Source organism: Carettochelys insculpta, chromosome 1 (assembly GCF_033958435.1).
Source record: "Carettochelys insculpta isolate YL-2023 chromosome 1, ASM3395843v1, whole genome shotgun sequence".
Lineage (NCBI taxonomy): Eukaryota > Metazoa > Chordata > Testudines > Carettochelyidae > Carettochelys > Carettochelys insculpta.
In genome coordinates, this window is record NC_134137.1 from 287,257,441 (window position 1) to 287,279,680 (window position 22,240).

Below are 22,240 nucleotides of genomic sequence, written 5' to 3' on the forward strand. Positions count from 1 at the left end.
AACTTTTCCGTTCCAAGTGCTGGCCCAGCATGTCCTAATTTATCATCACAGCATCCTTGGCCTTGTGTAAACCAGCCTTTTCTCCTCCTTTCTCCACCACTAACACCAGTGGAGCTCCACCAGTGGTAGAACCAGTGGGGGGCACCAGGGAACAGACGTCACCTGTGGCTTGCACTGTTGCATTTTTACTACCATATCATCTGCTGCGCTCATGCTGACTAGAACAGACAATACAATACAGGTTGAACCTCTCTAGTCCGGTGCTTTAGCGACCTGACTGGTGCTGAATGAGAGAATTTCCCTATTGCCTAGCACATTACCAACATCTCCACTGCTTATGGAGCTCCTAGAAGACATTTAGGGTTAAATTACAGCTAATTAACAGCACAGAACACTGAGACCCAAGACTGGTGGTTGTAAACAAACTTTATGGAACCACAAAAAACTCAACCGCACCCATGATAAGTGGTTGCCTGGCCAGCTAAAATCACGCCGGATTACGGATGTTGCCAGACAAGAGAGTGTTGGACTAGAGAGGTTCAACCTGTAGTAAAAAGGCTGGTGCCTTCTCTGTACTGGATCTCCTGCCATTGCTGCCTTCAGTGACACTGCACTGGAATGAAAAATGGTGGGAAATGGGCAAGTCCAGACACTGTCCTTTTGTGAGGTTGTTAGCTAGATAACATCCGTTACCTCCACTTTATAGATAGGGAAACAGCCACACAGAGAGAGGTTTGATTTGCCCAGTACTACTCAGCGAAGGAGCCAGGCTTCACCCAGCTGCGTCTACAGTCAAACTGTTCCTGACCCAGTGTCTCAACACCACCCGATCAGCTCTGAAGGTTTTCCCACACTGTTGTAGTTCACCCCCTGAACAGCTGGAGGATCCTACTTAAAATGCAGACCTGAATGGTTCTCCAGGAGCCCCACTCCTTCCTCATTTGGTCTGGCCTTCTCCGTGCTAACACAAACCTTCTCTATCACCCTGAATGTGTGCTCTGATACCAAGGCATGGATGGAGAGGGAACAGTTCTGGATTTTTCCAGTGCTTTTTTCGTGGCAGTACTTGCCAATACTGAACACCGGCACCTCGGCAGCACCAACCATGGGATTGGCTGGGTGGGGTGAGGGCAGGGAGCCAGCTGAGTACTGGCTCCTCTTTTTCCACCACTGGCTCCCACTGAGGCAGAACTACCATCAGTGCCCTGAGAAACATGAACAGAAAAGGCAGAGGCACGAGGCGGACATACCAGACGAAAGATGGAGATAGTATTGCCGGTGATGTTATAATGCGACAGGACCTCAGGGCTCGTGCTGAGTCCAAATGGCACCTCCGGGATTTTTCCGACCACAGTGTGGAAGTTCGAAACTTCTGGCCTCTCTAATTCCTGAAGGAGTGGGAAGGAAAGTGGAAAAGAAGGACGATGGAGACCGGGAGGGAAGAAGAGACGGACAAGAAAAGAGAAGAAGGGCATGGTCAGACAAGAGAGATAGAGGAAGAGAAGAGAGAATGCATCAGGAGGAGTGAGGAGGGAATGGGAAAGAGAAAAGGTTAATTAGAAGCAGCTTAAATTACTCACCCAGGTTCTCTTCTCCCTCTTGACATTGGCCAGCCAGCTGCTTTGGCCGCAGCTGAGACATGGAGACGCTAACAGTGACATCTGGTGGCTGGTTAGACTAGAACAGGAGGTGTAAGCACACTGCCACTCAAACTGCCTCTAGGCAGAGGGACTTCCTTTCCAAGCTCTGCTGGAGTCTCCCCACCTAGTTCCCAATCCACCTCCCCACACCCCACTCACACCCGGCTGGTTCATTCTGGCTGGACGCACATCACCGTGGGGAGAGAGAAAGCTGTGCAGAGACGTGACTGAGTGTCAGGAAGAGGGAGCGGAGCAGGAGTAGGGAAGCTGCAATGAAGGCTGAGTACAGGCTGGTGAGCTGATGGGGTTCAGGGAGCAGAAGGCAGGTATTGGAGAGGTGCTGAAGGTGGAGAGCTTGAAAGCTTGTGTTTGAATCTAAAATCTGAGTGTTCAACGAGTGTGTGCTGAGAGAAAGTTGAGGGGCTGGATCCCCTTTCCCCGCACCACCCACACCATCCCCTGTACAACAATATGAGAGTGGCGGTATGAGGGTAAAAACAGGTCCTGCTGTCTAATCCCCACCACCCCTTACTCTTCCTCCCCATCAGTTTTTTCCCTCCCTTGTTTCCAGGACATTGAAGGGAGAGTCTTTCCCTACCTTCAGCTTATTGGACAACTTTAAACTACTGAAGGGAAACAAACCAGAGTCTGTTTGGCCAACTTTCACAGTTCTTTTCACAAGTCTGGAGAGAGCTGGTGTTGTTCTCACACCCCAGCCCCTGGAGTTCTGTGGTCACGTGAGAATCTCAGCTTCCTTTTGAAATAAAACATGTCTAGCCCTCATGGTTGTAGAGCAAAAATTGAAATGTGAACCCTAAAAGCTCAAAGACTGCAGGCTAAATAAAAAGACCCCAACTTTATTTTAACCTTGTGATTTTTTCAGGTGACCTAATGATTTTTGAGGCCTGACTTATGAATTTTTAATACATGGGAGGTGGTTCCCTCCCAAAACAAAAATATTTCATACACATCCACTGAAAAGTATCCAATAAATGGAAGTTAAGTGTACAGATGTTGCTGAAGTCTGGAAATGTGCAACTTCTGAGGCATTTTGGATTCTTTTCTTCTTCTTACAGCTGAGCACTGGGGTCAGTCATAGCCTATACTTAAACTCGTCTACCTATTTTGATTCAAAGCCTGCCTAACATCTCATGCCTCTCTCTGATTGGACAGAAATTCTCAAGGCCTGGTCTGTGCCTGAAGGTGATTCTGTTCTTTTTTTAATTGACAAACATTTTGAGCAAAGTTGGTTTATCTGTTTGGCAGCCTGCGGAGCTCAGGAAATAAATTCCTTCCATCGTTTAAAAAAACCTGTTCTCATGTCCTGTTTTGGAATGGATACAGTATCGAAGCAGCTAGCTGAAATCAGGCACCCCCAAAGAGGGAGCTTTGGAAAATTCCAGTGAAAAATGGTTTGAGCTGGGTCTTTGGCCATTGTATTTCTCACTCCTCCAGGCCATGTGCAGTCATAGACACTCGACCCCCAGGGCCCACCCTGCCCCAAGCCCTGCCCCCATGTACCCCCTTCCCCCAAGCCCTTATCCTGCCTTTTCCCAACCTCCCTCCATCCCTTCCCACAAGGCCCCACCTCAGCCCACCTATTCCCGGCCTCTTTCTGCCCCCTCCCCAAAGTGTGCCCCTGTTCCTGTTCCTCCTGCTCCCTCCCAGCACCTCTTGCACGTCAAAGGGGCACTTATTCACTGCATGCAGGAGGCGCTGGATAGGAGGAGAATGAGTCTCTCAGCATGGGAGGGAAGTGGGAAGAGCAGGAGCTGGGCTGCTGGTGGGAGCTAATCACCCGCCATGGGTGCTCCAGCCCAAGGAGCTGGTGCCTGTGTGCACAGGGATAGTACCGTCTCTTTTCCCCAAGGATAGCAGACTGGTCTGAGGGAAGGCAGAGTATAAACTTCATTTGTGTGGCACTTGGTCAGCTACGTGCTCAAAACCACACGGCGGGCTTGTCGAGAAGAAATCGATCTTTCTGGGAGCAATAACACAGCTAACAGGCATACCGACCCAGGGGCAGACAGAGCAGCAACTGAGAGCTAACGGCTAGTGATTGAACCCCCTCCCCAGATATCAGTTAATGGGTGGCATGTAGGCAATATCCCAGGGTAGAAACCTCATATCTCAGGAGTGATGTGTAACTTGTTTGTACCTATGTATAAAAACATACCCTCAGGGAGGTGTCTTTTTCCAGCCTAGGAGGCATAGAGACCTCTCACTGACTGAGCTGAGGCCATTGTCAGAGGGCACACCTGTGCGGTGGTCAGTAGAGTCTGCTGACAACTATTACTGTACTTCATTTGTTAATAAACCCGGCCTGGTGCCCTTGATTCTTATCTGATTTTGTGGGCTTTGGGGTCTGTCTCAGAGTCTGCTGTGTGGGCAATCTGCACAGGGCCAGTCCAGCATACAGAGGGGGCAGGCAAGCAGCTGAACAGTTATCTTCATTGGGCAGAGCAAGATACCTGTCAGGACGCCACCCCGGGGACCTCTGACCCACACTGCGCAGGTGGCAAATACAAGTTCTAGGCCCATTTAAAAACTCTTCTCAGATCTGAAATGGAACATAAGTGCTGCTTTGTCCTCCTGCTGGCCCTCCGCACAGGAATCGCTTTCACTCTGCCAAAGGGTCCTGTGGCACCTTATAGACTAACAGAAAAGTTTTGAGCATGAGCTTTCGTGAGCACGGACTCACTTCATCTGATGAAGTGAGTCTGTGCTCACTAAAGCTCATGCTCAAAACTTTTCTGTTAGTCTATAAGGTGCCACAGGACCCTTCGTTGCTGTTACAGATCCAGACTAACACAGCTACCCCTCCGATACTTTTTCACTCTGCCGTCACTTCTTGAACCATAAGGTTCAAGGGGTGCTGAAAGAGCAGACTCTGAGGAAACCCTGTGACACTAGTCAGGGAAGGTAGCACTTGTGCGGTAGACACCCAAAACAATAGAAATCATCACTTCAGTTATTTCACACAGCCTTAACTCTATCATTTGTTATATGGGCACCCATTGTTTCTGAAATTAAGGAGTCTTTGCAATGAGATATGTTGGGGATTCCTTTCTAACCTACCCACCTCCTCCAGCCTGAGGAACATGCCAGCTGGCGGAAGTGGAAGCTCCCGAGAAGCACCCTGTGTAAGAGCACAGAGTTTCCCTCCCTAACAAAAGCCAGGAGTCCAGGAAGCAACAGCAGGTCGGCAAGGCTGGCGGGAAGTCCCTTTGGAAGCTGAGATGCCAGTGATGTCCATGGGCTCTCCTTCCTTCTGCTCTTACTCTGGGTGTATTGTTGCCTTTCTTGCTGCTTGGCTGTTTGCTTAAGTCCCCTCCGACACTGTTATACATTCAGAGATATGTAGGACTGGAAAGGGCCTTGAGAAGTCATCAAGTCCAGCCCCCATCACTGTGGCAGAACCGAGTAAACCTAGAGCATCCCAGACAGGTGTTTGTCCAGCTTGTTTTAAATACTCCAGTGATGGCGACTCCGTGACCTCCCTTGGAAGCCTATTCCAGCACTTATCTAGCCTTCCAGTTAGAAAATGTTTCCTAATATCTAACCTAAATCTCCCTGGCTTCTGATTAAGCCTGCTGCTTCATCTCCTACCAGCCATGGGCATGGAGACTCTGAGGAAAAGCCTCCTCTTTACACCAGCTCTTAACACATAGGAAGACTATCATCAGGTTGGCCCTCAGTCTTTTTTTCTTTCTCGAAACTAAACATGCCCAGTTTTTTCCGCCTTTCCTCACAGATCAGGTTCACTAAACCTTTCCTTATTTGTGTTGCTCGTCCCTGGGCTCTTTCCAATTATTCCACATGCTTCTTAACTGTGGTGCTCAGAATAGGACACAACATTCCCCTAGGCCTCATCAGTGCCAAGCAGAACAGGACAATTACATCCTCTGTCCTACCACACTCCTTTTAACACATCCCTGACCATATTAGCCTTTCCTGCAGCTGCATCACATTGCCGACTCATAGTCCCTTTGTGGTCCATGATGACCCACAGCTCCTCCCAGTGGGACTACCACCTAGCCAGTTAGTCCCTATTTTGTAGTCATGCATTTGATTTTTTTCCCTTCTTGAGTGAAGTACTTTGCACTTGTCTTTGTTGGAGTCCATCAGTCAGGAAGGGTCCTGAAGAAGGTCATTCCACTGTAATTTTAGTCCCCCTGCCTTCCACTATCTAGTGGTTCCTTCTAGCCTTAAATCTAAACCCCCCTCCATCCTCTCCTCATTGCCACCTCAATATTTCCCTTCTTCTATTTCCTGCTCTATTAGCTCACCCCTTTCCACCTGCCCCTATTGACTCATTGCCACTATGGAGTTCAAAGGGTGTTTTCCTCTTTGCTCTGCTCACTTTGCTTCTTTGTTATATGTCCTCTCCTTCCACCCACGTCTGTCTTTTCTATTTAGGCTGTAGGCAGTTTGAGCTGGGGACTGACTTGACTCTGCTGTTGCATAACCCTTGCATGACAGGGCCCCAAACCCAGGAAACACAAGAGATCATCAGCAACGTGATCAGAGAACTGAGAGATAATCTGAACAGACCTGGAAGAAGCCAATGACGGCCACCTCAGCAGCATCGATGAAGGCTGTTGTGGCTGCAATATCTTTCAGAATCATGGGTCTCTTTGCGTCTCCAGTGACATCTGGAGAGACCACAAGAAGAAAATACCAGAATCATCTGAGGCATAGAGAGCAGCCCAGAGTTACGCCCGCGCGCACGCACACACACGCATGCACACATACACATGCATGCACACACACACACACACACACACACACACACATCCCGCCACCTCACACACTCCCCCTTCCTTCCCCTGGGAATGCAGATTTCGGCAGATCCCTCCCCTCCCTGGGTCCCGGGGCTCCTCAGTGCCGCCCGACTGACCGACCTCTGTGAAGAGACGTGCAGCTCACACCCATTCATCCGCCATACACGCTGACCCCAATGGCTCTCTCCGCCGTGCAGAGCTCAGATTTCTCTCACCCCCCTTATTCCTTTTCTGGCCTGGCCACAGAGTCGCTTTCTTACTTTGGGGTGCAGGGGTCTCCTCAGCGCACCCTGATAGGCAGCCCCAAGCGAGGAGGGGGAAAAAGAGACGCCACAAGACAGATGTGTCCATTCTCCTGTCTGCTCCTCTCCTTGCCATGGGTCCTGCTTTGGCTTCTGCCTGGAAAGGTGACACGTCAGCGGTTCCTGGGTCAGGCGTGGCTCTCCTGGTAGCTGGGAACTGAGCAGCTGGCAGTGGTGCAACGTTCAACTTCAGAGATAAAAGTCTGGCATGGGGTCTCTGTTCTGCACAGGTCATGGAGCTAAAACAGAACCATTTGTCCCTGACACCTCTTGCCCTGAGAGATTAGCTGGAGGGAGCAGGAGTGACTCCTGCCACTCCTACAGAGACTTTTCCACGCTGCACAATCCGGAGGGGCACAGGCTGATGAGAGTCTCCTGAACTGGCACCAGGGAGCAGCTCCAGTCCCTGCTTTCCTCTCTTCTCAGCCCTGGGCACGTCTCCCGATGCTCTGCACCACAACCAAATGTGACCATCCCCTGCTCCTACCAGGGAAGTTCTTTTCCTTCTCTGTGCACTAGTATGTCTGACAGCTGCTTTATTGCAAAAAAGGCTAGTCCGGAAGAGCTATTTTCAAATAACGCTGCGACACAAAAATGCTTTTCGAAATAGCACTTCGTTATTTCGAAATACAGCATCTATGCACATGGAGCCTGTTTCGAAATAGAGCCACTGGATGCATTCTGGCTTGTTTCAAAATAGGCTCTCTGCCCTGTCTTAATAGCACCTATTTTGAAATACTTTTTTTGAAACAGGCACTCTTCCTCGGAGAATAAGGTTTGCCAATTTCAAAATAAGGCATACACTAGTTCAACACTATTTCAAAACAGTGGTTGTGGGGTGTAGACACGCACCTTGTTATAGCAAAACCCTCGAAATGTGTAATTTTGAATTGCTCTTAACTCGCATTATGCAAGTTAACTGCAAATCAAAATCCCACTCCCCCGGCCTTGGATCAGCCCCCGCCCCCCACCACACACCCCCCGGCCTCGCGTGGCTCTGGTTCAACCACCCTCTGATCCTGATTCAAACTCCCCATGGCCCAGCTCTGGCTCACCACTCCTGCGTGTGACTCCAGCTCAAACCCCCTTCCCCCCGCACCCACCCCCCACCATGGCTCCAGCTCAACACCCTGCCCTGGGGTTCAACCCCACCTCCCGTTCCAGTTCAACCCCCTGCGGCCCGGCTCACCACCTGCATGAGCCTTCAGCTCACAACCCCCACACACAGCCACAGCCCTGGCTCAACTCCACCCCACCCTGCAGCCCTAACCCTCCCCAGCTGCCCCCCAGAACTTACCTTTCTGCTGCTTCCCCAGCTGCAGAACATGTGTTCTGCTGTGGAAAAAAGCCCCCCCAACTTACTTGAAATTTGAGTTATGCAAGAGTCAGTGGGATCGCAACCCTCACGTAATTCAAGGGACTACTGTGTTTCGAAATAGCTTTGTTGTGTCGACCTACCCTAAGTCCCAGAGTGTCTCCTCATACCACTCATACCATAGCCAATCAGTTTGTCCCCAGCTGGGAACCCCGGAGACAGCTGGTAGTAAGAGTGGCATAAAAGTGGCGTAAAAGTGGCATAAAAGACCATTGTCTTTGCTATGGGAGATGAGGAGCAGATGCCTATAAATACCATGGAGGCCAAATTAAAACTGACTCGACACATAACACAGGGACACAAAAATGCTAGAGTGGATAAGGCCAATGGGCCACCTAGTCTGATACCATCGCTAATTGTGGCCCGTACAAGAGACTTTGAAGGAAGCTGCATAAGGGAGCTGTGAAATAATTTGCCCACAGGAAAAATTTCACCCTAAACCTCATCATGGTGAGGCTGGTTTATGTATTGAAGCTTGAGATCTATATCCCTTATGAGCCACTTGGGAATTTCACAGTCCTTTTTCTATCCCTGGCTACTATTTAGCCACACGCTATTAGACTAGTCTGCATATGTGAAAAGCAGAATGAGTAGACAAGTGCCACAAAAGAATGAGCGCCTCACACCATAGGGAAGAAAGAAACTGGCTTTATTCGTGGGACACTGACGTCTTTACAAGTCATGGTGGCCAACTGAGGCTCCCTGATTGGTTGAAGGACTACATGATTTGGGCAGGAGACCAGGAAAAGAGTACCATAATGGGAACAGACATTTACAGTGGCAAAAATAACTCTGTGAAAGATTATTTAGAAGGGCACAGTGCCCCATCATAAGAGTTATAGAGCTGGCCAGATGATTGTGTTCCCTCAGAAAGGCACTCCGGGGACCTGCTTTGGAGTAGAAGAGGGATTTTTCCTGGTTTACCACCTTGTAGCTGCGTCTACACGTGCACGCTACTTCGAAGTAGCGGCAGTAACTTCGAAATAGCGCCCGTCACGTCTACACGTGTTGGGCGCTATTTCGAAGTTGAAATCGACGTTAGGCGGCGAGACGTCGAAGTCGCTAACCCCATGAGGGGATGGGAATAGCGCCCTACTTCGACGTTCAACATCGAAGTAGGGACGTGTAGACGATCCGCGTCCCGCAACATCGAAATAGCGGGGTCCTCCATGGCGGCCATCAGCTGGGGGGTTGAGAGAGACTCTCTCTCCAGCCCTTGCGGGGCTCTGTGGTCACCGTGGGCAGCAGCCCTTAGCCCAGGGCTTCTGGCTGCTGCTGCTGCAGCTGGGGGTCCGTGCTGCATATACAGGGTCTGCAACTAGTTGTTGGCTCTGTGTATCTTGCACTGTTTAATGAAAGTGTGTCTGGGAGGGGCCCTTTAAGGGAGCGACTTGCTGTTGAGTCCGCCCCGTGACCCTGTCTGCAGCTGTGCCTGGCTCCCTTATTTCGATGTGTGCTACTTTGGCGTGTAGACGTTCCCTCGCTGTGCCTATTTCGATGTTGGGCTGAGCAACGTCGAAGTTGAACATCGACGTTGCCAGCCCTGGAGGACGTGTAGACGTTATTCATCGAAATAGCCTATTTCGATGTCGCAACATCGAAATAAGCTATTTCGAAGTTGGGTGCACGTGTAGACGTAGCCTGTGTGTCCCGACAACTCTGGGAGTGTTATTTTCAGTGCAGCCGTGGGAAATGCAGAGATTGTCCATGGGCCTGTGCCCAGACCTGCTTTTAACAGAATCTCCTGTGGTAGGAACAAGGGTTAGGAGGGGTCCGGAAGCCCTTTGCAGCAGTGAAGGGCAGCAAGATGCGTGGGTCCAGGAGTGGTACTCCTTGTGATTAGTGCGGTAGGCAGGGGAAGGAGGGAGAAAGCAGCTTGAGTGAGCTCATTCTGTCCACTCCTTCTTAATGGACAGGTTCCACTCCCAGGTGAGGTGGTCATGCTTGTCATCATCAGTGAAGAAGGACTTGTTGTGGTAGGTGCCCCGAGCCAGCATGCCTTTGGGCGCTTCCTCAACAGGGGTCAGGAATTCGTACTCCTCAGGTCGTGGCCCATAGCTGCCAACCATGAACGTCGCTTTATCCACTAGGAGCAAACAATGCACAAGGGAAGAGCCTGTCAGGAGGGAGCTAAACCAGGGGAGAGAGGTAGCTCAGGAGGGAGCTGGGGCGGGGGAGGGATAGCTCAGTGGTTAGCACATTGGCCTTGTAAACCCAGGGTTGTGCATACAATCTTTGAAGGGGCCTTCAAGGGTCTTGGGAAGGTTACAGTTAAAAAATAAAAATCCTGACAGGGATGGTGATAGGTCATGATGTAGGGGCAGGCGACTGGACTGGACTCATTGGCCTCTCAAGGTCCCTTCCAGCTCCATCAGATATGGAAATAAGGGGAGGAAAAAGCTGGGTGCCTGAGTATGGCTCACACAGAAACTGAGATGGGCAGGAAAAGGAGAGGGCGGAAGCAGGGCATGGATGGACTTGGGTGTGAAATGGTGTAAGATTTGGTCCAGAGGTCTCTCTACAGAATCTATGTATGGAAAGTTGGGGTGCACATGGGTCTCACCCTCCCTCCACACAGCCTGCACATAAAGGAGGAGGATCCTGTACATGGTTGGAAGCTCTGCGGAGTAGCACAGAATAGCCTGGTTTTGCCTATTTCCATAGAAAGCTTTGTACAGACTGGGAAATTCTCAGGGGGAAGGAATGGGCTCTGGATATAATGGAATGAGTGGTGTGCACCAGACTGTGTCCATGGCAGGCTCTGGGTAGGATGAGAACCTTTGGAAGGGGCTTTTTGCGCTGGGGGGATCTCTGTCTGGGACAGGAGGGCTGAGAGTGCATGCGAGGGATGCTGCGTTTGGGAGGAAAGGGGGTTCTTGCTTACTCACCCTTCACCCCCGTCCGATAGGTGTGCTGCACGTATTTCAGTCCAGACACAATGTCCCGGTTTACCTGCAAGAGGGCGTGAACAGGGATGAGTTTAAAGAGGAGGGTCTCGTGCCATCTTTGCTGCCCTCCTCCCCTCGACCACACACAGACAGTCTTGTTCTGGCCCTCATGGGCCACTACTCTCTGCCTTCCATGTGCTGGACAAGGGGGGGGCGGGCCTCAGGGCCCACCATGGAGCCTGCGCTGCTGAGGGAATCCCTGGCATTTCTCAGCAGCAGGCCAGGAGCTTCCACACAACCTGGATCCTTCAGTTTGTCTGATGCGCTTCACATTAGCACTCTGCCGTGCTTGCCCAAGCCCATCATGTGGTGTAGCAGGTGGGTTAACAAGTCTCTCAGAATGAAGACCTGCCTTGGGAGTGGGCCACTCAGGCAACTGCCCAGGGCCACCATAGTCCACAAGGCACCGGGCAGCAGGACAGTTGTACGCTGCCTGTGGGAAGTCAGAAATTGCTCCCAGCTGGCCTGAACATGCCACATGAAGGACACATGGGTGGCGGGGGTGAGGCAAACAGCAGGAGCTGCTGCTCTCCTGCCCTCCCCCCATGCAGCCCCAGAGGGGAAAGTGACCTGGATGCAGGGAGCCCTGCCACCGTGCCTCACACACCCCATTACAGCCTCCCGGGGGCAGGGAGGGAGCAGAGAAGCAGCGTTCAGGGACAGCGAGAAGCAATGCCAGCTGTCCCATGCACCCAGGTCAGCTTCCCCATGTGGGTGCAGGATAGGGTTACCATAGAGGAACTTTCTCAAAAGAGCACACCCCTGAGATGGCGTGTATCTGTATTGGTATCTACCAACTCACTCTGTATTAATGTGTTCCAGTAGAGCTAGTACATTAATACAAGGTGAGTGGGTAGACACTGATACAGCTACGCTCCCTCTCAGGGGTGTTCTCCTTTTTGCAAGTTCAAATATGGTATCCCTAATGCAGGAGGAGAGTTTGGGTGTTTTGGGCCCACTGTGGGGCTTAGGGGTGCAGGAAGGAGGCAGGAGTTATGGATTCAGGAAGGATGGGCAGGGAGGCAGGAGTGGGGCCAGAGTTAGGGGTGCCGGGAGAGAACTGGGGGCAAAGGAGCACAATGAAGAGCTTGGGAAGCCCCCAGGGACCAGGAGCAATGGGTGTAACATGCCCATGTGGGCCAGGGAGCCAAAACACAGGTTCTCCCACGGTGCCATTTTCCCTCAGGACAGCCCAGCTGAGGAGGCACTGCAGAGAGGACGGAGGGAAAGATGGAATGGAGGAGAAGCACAGGGTTCCCAGGTGAGCATTCCCAAGTTCATCCCAGAGACTGCGGATTGGCGGCTTGCCTACTGCACAAAGAGAAGGGGAAAGTCTCTGAGCTCACTCCTCCACCTTAGGGATGCTGCGGACTGGGACCATTGATGCGGTGGCAAGCTCACCCCCAGGGTAAGGAAGGAGATGGTTTAAACTAGTTGCTTGGCTAGTGTAGACACAGCCCCAATAATCCCAATATTGCCAAGGCGAATTGAAACATGGCTGCATCCTCTGCTTCTCCAGTCTGGACACACTGCCTCACTGAAGCACCACTACATCTGATAGCAACACAGAGTGCGCTTCAGAGCCCAGAGTTCAGTCTGCTGACCCTGGAAGCCAGGGAGAGAGTTAAGGTAACTCGCCTGGCCATAGACCTTTCCCATTAGGAAGTGTGGGAAATTGAAGGAAATGTTTCTCTAGCATAAAGAAGGCTTGGATGTCACACCATTATCTCCAGGACTGTGAGCAGCAGAACTGCATGAAAATGGTGGAATATTTGTCCACATTAGTATTTTCACTCTTTCAGTTCAGGTGATTGAACATCACTCAGATTTTGCTTTCCTGCAAAACTTGTAAAGGGGAGCAAGTCATGAACACGCCTGCTAGGCAGGCCACCTGGCTCTTTGAACACACCCCATTTTCAACAGGGTGCTGGTGGGAATGGCCTGAAATGCTGTTGAATTGTTTGACAATGTGAGACAATTTGGAAGAGCATAACACAATGCAGAAATCTCAGCTGTTGTGTAGTTTTGCCTTTTGCTGCAAATATTTCACCCATGTGCAGGTATTTGCAATGTCCAGCAACTCTCAGCAGATCAGCTTCCGAGGGCTTTGTGAGAAGCTTTTTATCTAGTTTGGCTTTACATGGATACAATTTTTGTTTTGTGAGTCAATCAGTCACAGCTACTGAGTTTTACATAATGACAAGTATGAGCCATTTACAAGAATGCATTTTGACTGGTCATGCAATCTCCAATTCACCATCAGCTTCATCGGGTTCACACAGCAGATTCACATATGTTAGCAAACCCTTTGGTGCACCTGGTTCGGGCTGGTTTATAACTGCACCCAAACCCAGTTAAGCTTCATATGATTCAGAACATCATTTCTGACAATTCAATTTACTCTGGTTATCTATGATGACCTACTGCACGGAGCAACCTATAGGAAGCAACCAGAGGGATAAAGACTCACTTTGAAGTGGATTTTAACTCTGTACTCAACACCTTCCTTTAGTACAAATGTTTCTTTCTTCAGTGCTGCAACATCCCCTGTACAGAGAGAAATCAGAAAGTTAGTCCTGTCTCAAGCAAAAGAAACCAGATGTTCTTCTAGGAAATGGATGTGAAATCTTCTTTCTGAATGTGTATGCACACAGGTGCATGCATATTTATATGTATATGCAAGTACATGTGTGCATAAACATATATGTTCACCTGCATACACAAAAATATAGCATGCTTGTGCATACCCATGGATGTGCATATTTGGGTGTGTGAACACAGGCATTCATAAGAGGCATGTGTGTGTATGCAAATACATTACTGAGACACACACAAGTGTGCGTGTGCGTGTGTGTGTGTGTGCATATGTGTTTTGCGCTCATGTTACTCCAGTGAACCATATGCTTAACATAGCTCCCTATGCAACCCATGTTAGCTGTTTCACTCAAGTGGAGCCCCTGGTTCTAGTGACAGGGTGGAAGGTGGGCCTGTCTCGGCTGAAAACTCAGCTGGGCTATGCTATGTGTGACAAATGGCTTTGCAACACTGTTTGTGCGCTGGGGATTTCAGCTGAACAGGAAATACAATGCCTTGCCAGCCTGACTTCCTCTCTCTCTGATAAAAAAGCCCATATAAGGTGAAGTGTGACTCTCTCACCGTGTCCCCTGAAGCCAGAACTGCAAGGTGGCTTTACTCTGCAGTTTTAAGATGGTCTGTTACTTTAACCTGTACGCCTATCTTGTGCTGGTAGCGGGTAGCTGGGTAGAAACCAGACCAAGAGCCTTTCCTTCTGTGAAGGGAACTCTAGGCCCTGCCGTTTTTTAGAGATTTCCAAGCTGTTCTGCAGAGGAGTTGAAGATGGAGCCTACAGATGCCTAGCTTTATTGTCTTACTTTCTTTTTACCATAATTGTACTTTAAATAAAAATACCTAGGCCCAAGATCTCCATAGGGACTATTCCTCTAGGGCAGTGGTTCTCAACATTCCAGCTGATTTAGCCCTTTCAGGAGGCTGATTTGTCTTATATATAGCAAATTTCACCTCACTTAAAAACTACTCACTCACAAAGCCAGACATAAAAGTACAGAAATGTCACAGCCACACACTCATGGGAAAATGCTTTCCCAGTTTCACCATATTGTTCTAAAACGCATTGATTGGAACAAAAATATGGTACTTACGCTTCCAAGTGATACTTGGCCCTGATTTTCACTTGTGAGCCTTGTCTGCAGCCCAAGCCCCATGGCCCATACTGAAGCATGTAACTTAGCTTTGCAGGGCACCTGCTGATGTGGGTCCCTGAGCAATCACCCTGCTTACTCTTCATTTGTGACCCACCTAAACCTATTCTATGACACACACCCTCCAGGAGGTACAATCCCCAGGTTGAGAAACACTAACCTAGGTGAGCTAAGTACTCCCTTGAAGACCTCTGTGTACCTGCAAAGGCACACAGACCCCAGCTGAGAACAACTGCTTTAGGGGTAACCGCACTTTCCCCAGACAACTTCAAATTGGAATCTGGGCTCCAAAATTATCCCTAGACTTGAAATTTGAGCTGGACTGGATCATTCCCATATGTGACAAAGGAAGGAATCTTCACCTACCGGTAAGGTCCATAGTGATTGGTCCTGGAGCAGCGTCACATACGAGGGTGAGCCGTGTGACTACCACATTGGGAACTGTTGGATCTGTAGGATTGGAAAGAGGAAGCCAGTTGTTTTGCAAGATGAAAGTATGGCAGGAGGGGAATTAAGGAATTCAGGGTCACTCCCTCACCTCCCTGTTTAAAGATTCCTCTCTAACCATATACGCAATAATGTCTGAGTCCTCTTAGGAAAGCAAAACCAGGCACCTTGTACAATGGGAACCAATCCATAAGCCACATCCCACTATCCCCCCCAAGTCCTTTCCAAGAGGAGGCCCTCAGGTACATACCTTCCATCACATGACACTGCCCTAGCAAGGACTAACCCACGCCATGCTGCCATGTTGGGTCCTTCCATGAGGAGTTTCCGCTTGGGCACATACCAGAGACTACACACCTCCTTCGAGTAGGAACTTTCTCAGGCATTCATGCCTCCACAAGCCTTGGTCCCACCCCAGACATCCCTAGCTACAGACCTGACACTGTAGATCCTATCTCCATTTGAGTCCATCCACCCCAAGTTTGGTAACTTGTTCCCATATCCCAACAAGAGCAATGCATGTATTTATGGGACCCTCACCATTGGAAACAACTTCAGTCTTTCCCTACAATGTACGCCACTAGAGGGTCCTCCCACAACCAGGACTGGGTGTGCACCATACTGTCTCAGTGAGCCTCTTCCGTCAGAGACCCACACCATACCTGCCACCACAGGTCCCTCTCCCAGCAGAGATTTCTTGTACTTAGCGAGGCTTTCGTCATCCTTGTCCAGCTCCTGCAGCTCCTGGAGGGATTTCTGGGGTGGCGGCTTGTAGTTGAGTTTGCCATCCAGGTCATCCTCCTCCTCCTCCTCCACATGCAGCTCTGGGGTTTTCTCAGTCATGGTCTCCTAGCCTAGGGAGATCAAGACAGCCACTCAGTGGCTGGACAAAGCCAGTGATGGGTACAGTTTGTACAATACTTATTCACTGAAGAAAACTCCTCATTTTCCAGGTCTGTCAGTCAGGCACCTTGCACTAAGAGTGCTGGGAGCAGCTGCAGCATTTCCTGGGTTGAAATCGGGGTTTTCACCACATACAGGGTTTCAAATTGTCCCAATACCTCTGCTTTGCACCAGCACCAAACTTAGTGTCATAACCGAATGCCAAAGCACAATGCTCAGAAATCTGTGGCTAGAGTGTTGAATGAGCCCCTGTAGTTGCTCTTTCTATATTTCGAGACAGATATGCTTCCCCCTTCCCCGACACACACACACACACACACACTTTCCTTTCCTCCTTTTTTCTCCTCTCTCTCTGAGTGGTGCCTCCAGTAGTGACAGAAACAACTTAGACTGAAATAGTGACGTTTTGCAACTAGACTCCTTGTGCAGCCCAGCACAGCCCTACGCAGACTAGCCACTGCAAGCAGCCCCTGCACTGCCCCATAATTTCGCATTCGTAGCCACTGTCACACACGGAAACATGGAGGCAAGTAAAGGCCATTAAGGAAAAGTTTTAATTTTTCTGCTTCCGATGGGTTATAAATAACACTTAGAAACACGGAACTTTGCAAGGAGAGAAAATACCTGATAATGGTTCTTAACTGAACGGATTAAATAAACCTTCTTTGTTCCAGAAAACAAATCGTACTAAATCCAGATGCACATGCCCCAGGCTTTCTCTGCTGCACACTCTTGAAAATAGTTTGCTTTATGCAATGACCAGGTCCACTTCCTGTGCAGGAAGGAAATATGTGGCTTGTTTCTATGACAACACTTGTCCCAGCTACAGATCTGCTCTGTGCAGTAGCATTTCAGCAGTAAGACATCTCCAAGGCGAGAGGAAGTGAGAACTGACGTCAATGAGCAGGTGTCTCAGCACGGGCTTAGACAGGAGCCGCTCACTGGCTTTCCTCATCCATGAGGACATTGGCAAGGTTCTTTCCCCATGGAATGCTGGGATTGTCCTGGACTTCGAGAGCCACTTCTTTATTTGGTATAGATCAGCACAGCTGCGCTGAAGGCACAAGCTGGAAGAACGAGCCTGCTGTAGTGGGCAGAGAGAGAGAGGCGGCAGGAGGATGTGTAGATAGGTGGGTGGCTGTGTTATGGAGGGCCGAGAGAATGACACAGAGTAGGGGCTGTGTGGATGGAGTAAGGAAGGAGAGGTTGAGGGGGTGAGTAGATAGAGCTGCAATATCTTCTGAATCAAAAGACTGGCCCATCTAGTCTGGTACGTGCTCATGGCCAATATTTGATGCTCCTGAGCAAACCCAGATGCAAGGCCAGAGCCAGCAGTGGACACTGCTCATGGATCAAATCATTCTTTGCTGTGTGATAGTTCTGTCTGATTTGTCCAGACTGTGGTCATTCATTTTAGTGGTTGGCTGTTCATTATTATGTCATGGGACAGCATGGAAGGGGGGACTGATACACTTCCACTTCACACTTCGTTATTTTAAATTTCTCTATGAATTCTCCTCTGAGGCTGGGTTTACACTTGCCCCCAACTTTGAAGGGGGCATGGTAAACAGAGCCATGGGAAATTACTAATGAAGTGCTGCGGTGAATTTTGAGGAGTAAAGGGATTTCAAATTAGCATGGGCACTTTGAACTGTCCACAGCTACACACATGCCAGCACTTCGAAGTTTGAAGCTTTGAAGCTGCCGCTGGGGAGAATTAGCCTAATGAAGTGCTGTGTATTCACTGCAGCACTTTATGAGTAATCTCCTGTGGCCCTGATTAACATGCCTCCTTTGAAGCTGGGGGCAAGTGTAGACAAGCCCCGAGCCTTTCCCTTGCTAGGTAGATAACCCGAGCATTTGCCCACTCAGTGGATTTGTTGTTGGTGATAATAATGTAGTGATAAAAATTAAATGACAGGAACATGACTCTCCCAGGATGAGTCTGTAAATAGAGCTGTGTGTTACAGTTAAAACTTTGAGCGACCCTACAGCTACTGTGGAGAAGCCAGTGGTGAGAAAGGAAATCGGAGACAGCCCTATAGAAGAGGAGTGAAGTGAGATCCTCCAGTCGGTGACTTCATCGCAGCTGTGCTATTTTACACCAACTGAAAAGCTGGTTCGGGGAGTCTGCATTCTCTGGGGGAAAGGGGAAATCCAGGCCTTTCCCAGGACCCTATGGGAAAAAAATTATTGGTCCCCCCAGCTTCAGTGTGAACGATGCATTTATCATTACACCCACCCCTTCTTGTCCTCCTGCCTCCCCCATACCTGCCTTCATTCGCTCCAGGAGGGACTTTATGCTTTATCATAGAAAGAGAAAGAAACATTGACAGACGGGATGGGAGGGAAGTGGGGAAGGGAGATTCTGTCCTGGAATGTCTGGGTGCTCCCCTTCCCTCAGATCTTCGTCCTACTTTGCCCAGGGCTGAGTAACTTTCCATCAAGACTAATGCAAAGGGATGACCTTCTGAGGAATTTCTCTGGGTGCCCTAAACCTCCCAGAGATCTTAGCAAGACATTGGGCAAGCTGGAAAGGCAGACTGCCCCATTACCTGAATGGATGAGATAGGGCTGTGGCTAGTCCCTCCTGCTATGGATACCATCCTGACTCTTTTGTATGCCTACACCACTGCTCCCTATTCATTGGAGAAGGTCAGACCCACACTGGAGCTTTCCCTCTAGAGTTCAAGGTCCCGGACATGCTCTCTGCAAGCTCCTATTAAATTCAGTAGGAACGGGATGGGCCATCTGTGCACATAAGTGCTTCACTCACCACTGCCATCTACACATGCAACACATCAAAGCTTCTCCTGCACACCTCATGTTCATCTTGTTTGGTGGTGCACACAGGTGTGGTTGTGCCTTACTGGTCCAGCCACAAGGACAATACCCCTGTGGCTCCTCCCATAAATTGTGTATACATGTAATGGCCCCTTCGACAATGGAAAAAAGAACCCTTAAAATACTCTTGGAAATAAATAGAAGATTTGTTTCCTGTCACTATCACTTTGTCTTGCCCAGCCCACTCCTGCAGATTCTGTGGCCCTCCCCAGGCCGCTGCCCTGTCCCTTGATAGTGCCCTCTCTTCACACTCTAGATTTCAAGGCCTGGGGGCTAGTCTCTGGCCATGGGGGAGAAACAGACAACCAGCATTATGGAGCCCCTGTCAAAAAATGACAGCCTCAGAAGGCAAAGAACAAAAGCACCATATCAGCCACCCACCCTGGGACACTTCAGCAGAGCCCAGGGGCTGAACAGGTCAGGGAGGCTGTAGTTTAAGACATGCTCATTGTAGGCCAGAGGGAGGCACGCTGGCAGCAGGCAGAGAAGGAGCTGACTGCCACTCCCTATGCTGTCTGGTATCTACCCTGGACATAAATGGAGGTGGAGGTGTAGCAGCTGCAGGCCAGCCATTTTACCAATGTGGAGAGATATACATACCTATCTCATAGAACTGGAAGGGATCTCAAGAGGTCATCAAGAACAGTACCCTGCCCTCTTGGCAGGACCATATATCTACACCCCCCACCCCTGTCCTGTAGGTACCTTCTCTCCCAGGAATAACCTTTTTGAAAGCAATGGAGGTACACCAGTGGAAAACTAATTTGAGAGAAGAATCAGGACTGGAGTACACACATCCAGTTGATCAAGATACAGGAGGGTCCAGATAAAATGAACAGTGCAGCACCAGCTAGCTCAGAGCTTCCTCTTCGAGTGTGGGGTTTTGGGTTTTTATCTCCAACTTCACTCTCTCCCCTCGTTTGTTTTTTTTTTTAAATCTATTTGCCCCACATCCCTAAAGGGCTGGGCTCATAACCCTGGGGTTACAGGGCTAATGCTTTGGCCACAGCACTATCCCTCACCTCAATACACTTCAAACTCACCTAAAACCATATCCTCAAAACACAGGGCTTATCTATTCTAGAATGAGAATTTGACAGAGGAAATTAAATGAATTTTTTCCATGATCAAGAGTAAACTACTTCTTCTACCAGCCCCACCCTCCAGGGATGAAAGGTAAAATACTCCATTACCTGAGCAGGCCTCTTGGGAAAGCAGAGCCTCGCCTAGTATTATTTACCATGAGATCTTGGGCAGGAAACAACACGCATCACCCTCCTGTCCTTCCCAAGCATGGCTCATGCTCACTGACAGCACAGTGCAGAGCTGAGCCTCTTGCTGCACAGCCGTCCCCACTTTCTCCTCACCAACATCTAACTTCCCCTTCTGGTGCAGCCAGCACCATGCTCTTTGGATTCCAGACTCTTTCCTCGGGTAAAGCTGTGCAGAACAATCCTGCCTCTGCCCCAAGGAACAGACTCAAAGTGTGCCAGCACCGTGGGAAAGCAATGCTCCATCTCCCCCTCCCCCGAGTTATCTGAATTTATACTCACTGGCTCGTGTCTGCGTCCGGGGTCCCTCTCTGCTCTCTGCGCTTAGTTTTGTGCTTTGGCAGTTAGAGCAGGAAGGAAGTTGGAGAAAAAATTATACAAAAAAAAAAAAAAGCCCAGGCTTGAAGAGGAAGCCCTGAGCTATCTGCAGAGACACTGCTGGTGCTTTACTGTTCACTTTATCTGGACCCTCTTGTATCTTCATCAACTGGGTCTCAGCAGCATCTTTTCCCATGAACAGCCTGTGTGTGCGCATTTGCCTCTCCCTTGTGTGTTGCATGTGTTTGGCTTTGGGTGTTTTGTACACTACGGGGTTTGTACCTCTTCATTCATGGCTGAATGTCAGTGTGGGTATGGGAATATAGGTTTGCTTGTGTTTGTGTTGATATGCGGATGTGTGTACTCCAGTCCTGATTCTTCTCTCAAATCAGTTTTCCACTGGTGTAGCTGCACTGATTTCAAAGAGGTTATTCCTGGGACAGGAGGGTACGTAAGGGGCAGGGCTGGGGGGCGTAGTTATATGGCACATGCATTACAGTGTTGCCCCATATTCCACAAATTTAAGGATGTGCTTAGTTTTCCACTTAGAGCCTGGTGTGAGCCCTAAACTAAGACACTAACTCATAGGTTATCAAGCTCAAAAGTGGGACAACTTCAAGGACAAACTTTGATTCTTTTTGAGACACTTTGCATACTTTTTAGAGCCTAATTTTCCAACATGTAGCAAATTTAAAATAATTTCCTCTTTGAAATGTCAATAGCGAGTCTCTCTATTCAAACAAAGAGCCTGCTCACAAAGGAACCATCTAGTACCTCTCAGTGATACTCAGATGCTAAGCCTTCCTCTGACCACAGACTTTTGCCAAATAACACATTAAAGCCCCACTAGGTATGTTTACAGGCACACGCAGGAGCCAATGCGGGAGGAGCAGTTGCCTGGGCACAGCTAGGTAGATTCCATAGTCCAGCCAGCTGAGAAAAGAGTTATTGTTTCTGGGTGACTGTGAAGAACTGGATGTGTGCACAGGGGTGGGGGGGGGAGTGTGTGTTGGAATCAAAAGAATGTGTGCTGTGGAACCACAGTCTGAGGGCCGAATTCTTCTCTGTTACCCTGATGCAAAGCTGGAGTAAATCCACTGATTATAATGGGTTTACTCCAGACTGATATGGGAATAGCAGAACAGCATTTGGATCTGTGAGTAAGCAGAGGCGAAGGCATGTGAGGTGGAGCTGTTGTGAAAGCAAATGTCGCAGCAGGAGAGTTCCTAGGTTTTTAATGACTGTGTGGGCAGCAGATGTACCTTAACAACTTTAAATTCATGGGGTTTTGTTCTTGCTCTTTTTCTTGGGTGGAGAAGAAGCATACGCATGTGAGTGTAGATGCATGTTTGTTTATTTAAGTGTGTCAGTGAGTAGATACCAAGATGTACGTATGAGCGTACAAGATATAGGAGTGCACATGGAAGGGGTGCATGCAGCTGAGCGTTGTTACACATGTGTTTATGACGTATGTATGACAATATGTGTTCGTACAAACAACAAGAAGTCCTGTGGCACCTTAGAGACTAACAGATATTTTGGAGCATAAGCTTCTGTGAGCAAAGATCCACTCCGTCAGACGCATGAGTGGGGGTTCCATAGGAGGGTCTAAATATACAGGTTCGTGAAAAGGAGAGAGTCCCAGTCAAGAAGGCCAGAGTTTGTTGG

At 49.3% G+C, this 22,240-nt stretch overlaps 2 protein-coding genes across 5 annotated transcripts in view; both read right to left on the reverse strand.

Annotated features, from left to right (window-relative positions):
• ERP27 (endoplasmic reticulum protein 27) overlaps positions 1–6,802 on the reverse strand; it is a 37,622-nt gene extending 30,820 nt beyond the window's left edge. Inside the window, exons 1-3 of the mRNA XM_074983960.1 lie at positions 6,685–6,802; positions 6,195–6,295; positions 1,251–1,388 (exon numbers count right to left, since the gene is read on the reverse strand). Coding sequence (XP_074840061.1) covers positions 1,251–1,388; positions 6,195–6,295; positions 6,685–6,802 — 357 coding nt within the window. The remainder of the gene's footprint in view (positions 1–1,250; positions 1,389–6,194; positions 6,296–6,684) is intronic.
• A 1,929-nt stretch (positions 6,803–8,731) lies between these two features.
• ARHGDIB (Rho GDP dissociation inhibitor beta) lies at positions 8,732–20,588 on the reverse strand. 4 transcript variants are annotated; one of them, XM_074983961.1, is made up of 6 exons: positions 20,537–20,588; positions 15,899–16,090; positions 15,156–15,239; positions 13,520–13,596; positions 10,990–11,053; positions 8,732–10,187 (listed from the first exon to the last, which is right to left on the reverse strand). In XM_074983961.1, exons 2-6 carry the CDS (start codon positions 16,077–16,079, stop codon positions 9,988–9,990), a joined length of 606 nt encoding a protein of 201 aa, XP_074840062.1. In that variant the 5' UTR covers positions 16,080–16,090; positions 20,537–20,588; the 3' UTR covers positions 8,732–9,987. The 4 variants fall into 4 exon arrangements, with proteins under 4 accessions (XP_074840062.1, XP_074840064.1, XP_074840065.1 ...); XM_074983963.1 differs by having other exon boundaries at positions 15,899–16,119; positions 20,537–20,582; XM_074983964.1 differs by lacking the exon at positions 20,537–20,588 and adding an exon at positions 20,177–20,270.
• Between the last annotated feature and the right edge of the window lie 1,652 nt (positions 20,589–22,240).

What these genes read in the sequence shown, in the direction of transcription:
- ARHGDIB (XM_074983961.1), bottom strand. Translation starts at nt 16,079, where the DNA reads ATGACTGAGAAAACCCCAGAGCTGCATGTGGAGGAGGAGGAGGAGGAT. An exon ending in AATCACTATGGACCTTACCG is followed by an intron (nt 13,597 to 15,155) that starts GTAGGTGAAGAT and finishes CTCTCTGTACAG; the next exon opens with GGGATGTTGCAGCACTGAAG. An exon ending in GAGTTAAAATCCACTTCAAA is followed by an intron (nt 11,054 to 13,519) that starts GTGAGTCTTTAT and finishes GCCCTCTTGCAG; the next exon opens with GTAAACCGGGACATTGTGTC.